Below are 2,194 nucleotides of genomic sequence, written 5' to 3' on the forward strand. Positions count from 1 at the left end.
AAAGAAAGAAAAGCAAAATTTAGATTCTTAGACATTATTCCTAGCATTTTAAAAATAAATATTACCCTGTGTCCCTCTTATCAGGTTTCAGGGCACGGAATGTGTCTAATAAAGCTTCTCAATTTCCATATTCCCCAGTTCAGGGCCTTCCTAAGAGCAGGTACTCAATACCCATAATGTTCCCTGAATCCTGACTGATCAAGTAAGTAGCGGAGTGAATAACGAAGTTAAAAAAACAAGGCCATCTTTATTTTCCCATCGTGTCCAGGCTTGACAGGCTCAGCAAAACTTTCTCCCTGAGGTTAATGCTGCACTGCTCAGATGCCTGGAGTAAATAGTTTCAGAGAGCAGGCCTAGGGCTGGGTGAAATAAGGATGGGCATCTTCCTGGGGCAGAAAAGGAGGCAAATATTCAATTAAGGGTCCTCTGGCAACCTGCACTTTCTGTCACAAAGTCCTAAGAGTCAAGTGTGACCACCTACAAAAGTTTTGAATACTACAGTGGGAAAAACAACACAATAACAGCTACAAGTATCAGTATTTGCTACCTTCCGAGCATTTTTCATTACAATGGTATTTAATCTCACAATAAGCATGAGATAGAAACTATTATTACCATTGTATAAATGAGGAGATCTAGGTATAAAGGCTAACTCGCTTGCCAAGGGCACTTAGCTATTAAGCAATGGAGATGGGGGGGGCTGGGAACCCGGTTCTAACCACCATAATACCAGTCCACAGTGGAAGAAAGACTGGGCCCAGCGCCCAAGGCAAATGTAATTTATCAACGGCAAAAAGCAAAGTGTGGGTCACCCAAAGAGAGGCTAGCAGGGCGTTGGTGGGAGTAGGAAAAGCAGGGATGTGGGAACTAGCTCCACGTTGACAAAACTAGATGCCTAATCTCCCTGGGGCCTTAAGCCTCAGTTTACAGGAGAAGGATGTGGGAGGGGAGCGATGGGGACTCCCACCAGTTTCAGCGGAATTGGGATGAGACTTTACCAGCCAAGCAGGGAGAGTTCACTTTCTTCGAGGTAGGCAGCCTCAGGGATTGGGCAGCCAGCTGGAGCTGCCAGCTTCCTAGAAAAGCCAGGTTCTGGGCCACACCCATGTCTACCAGGAGGCCTACTCTCTCCGAACGAGTCACTCATTCATTCTTGAATCTATCCAGTAACTGCTCCGTGGGCTCCTACTCTGGGTCGGGCATGAGTTGGGCGCTGTGAAAGCCCCCAAAAGGTGACAGATTCGCTTCTTGGCCTGTAAAAAGCCTAGGGCCAGAGAAGCAGATCTTCCCTATCCTCTGGAACTGCGCCAAAGTGACACGTGTACATCCTGGGAAGAACCTTGGGCTGGACACGGCCTCCCAGGGGACTTAGTCCCACCACCCCGCTTCTTTTTAAAGAAGAGGAAACTGATGCTTGGGAAAGTGGGCGGCCCACAGAGGGGCCAGCGCTTGGCGAAGGTGGGCGCCTAGGCCTCGCGGGACGATACTAACCAGTTCCTTCACCGGGACTTCATTCAGGTCGCTGAGGCTCAGGTCCAGTTCGTTACCGTCCAGCTTGTCGCGGAGGTTCCCGCCCTTGCTACCAGCCTTGGTCATGGTGATGCTGGCTGAGCGGGCCCCGGCTCCGGGGTTCCGATTGGCAGGGGAAAGGAGCTGAAATGCCGCTTGTCAGTTCAGCTGGCCCCCACCCAAACGACAACGCCTGAGCCCTCCGTCGCCGCCGGTGCGGGACCGCCTCCGGGAGACCACCTCCACCTGTCCGCCCGCCGACCGCACTCCGAGCCCCGCGCCTGGCTCCCACCGGTGCCGCGACGACGACCACTTCCGTGTCCACGTCACCTTCCGCGACCACTGAGATGGGCTGGGCCAGAGCGCCCCGAGCCTGTGCGGGAACGTCCCCTGGTGTCCAGGGTGGTGCACTGCACGTCGCCGCCGCCGGAGGGGTGGGGTTGGAGGCTGCGTGCTCAGTTCCCCGGTGACCCGCGGGCGTCATCGCTGGCAGCGCCAGAGGCAAAAGGGCACGGATTAGGTTTGAGTTGGCATCCAAAACTGACCTCATCAGATCACCCCAGCACCCCTGATTAGGAGCAGAAACTAGGTGTCCTCTAAAATTGCTTCCTGCCCTTTACTTAACCCCCGAATAACCGTCATTGGGATCCTCCCCACTCACTGCCTCAGCGCTTGTCTCTGTCCT

The 2,194-nt window shown here is 53.6% G+C and overlaps 1 protein-coding gene across 1 annotated transcript in view; it reads right to left on the reverse strand.

Annotated features, from left to right (window-relative positions):
- Window positions 1-1,853, reverse strand: part of LRRC59 (leucine rich repeat containing 59) — a 16,334-nt gene extending 14,481 nt beyond the window's left edge. Inside the window, exon 1 of the mRNA XM_017540126.2 lies at window positions 1,492-1,853. Coding sequence (XP_017395615.1) covers window positions 1,492-1,596 — 105 coding nt within the window. The 5' untranslated portion in view covers window positions 1,597-1,853. The remainder of the gene's footprint in view (window positions 1-1,491) is intronic.
- Between the last annotated feature and the right edge of the window lie 341 nt (window positions 1,854-2,194).

This window comes from Cebus imitator, unplaced genomic scaffold, assembly GCF_001604975.1.
Source record: "Cebus imitator isolate Cc_AM_T3 unplaced genomic scaffold, Cebus_imitator-1.0 Scaffold123, whole genome shotgun sequence".
Classification (NCBI taxonomy): Eukaryota; Metazoa; Chordata; class Mammalia; order Primates; family Cebidae; genus Cebus; species Cebus imitator.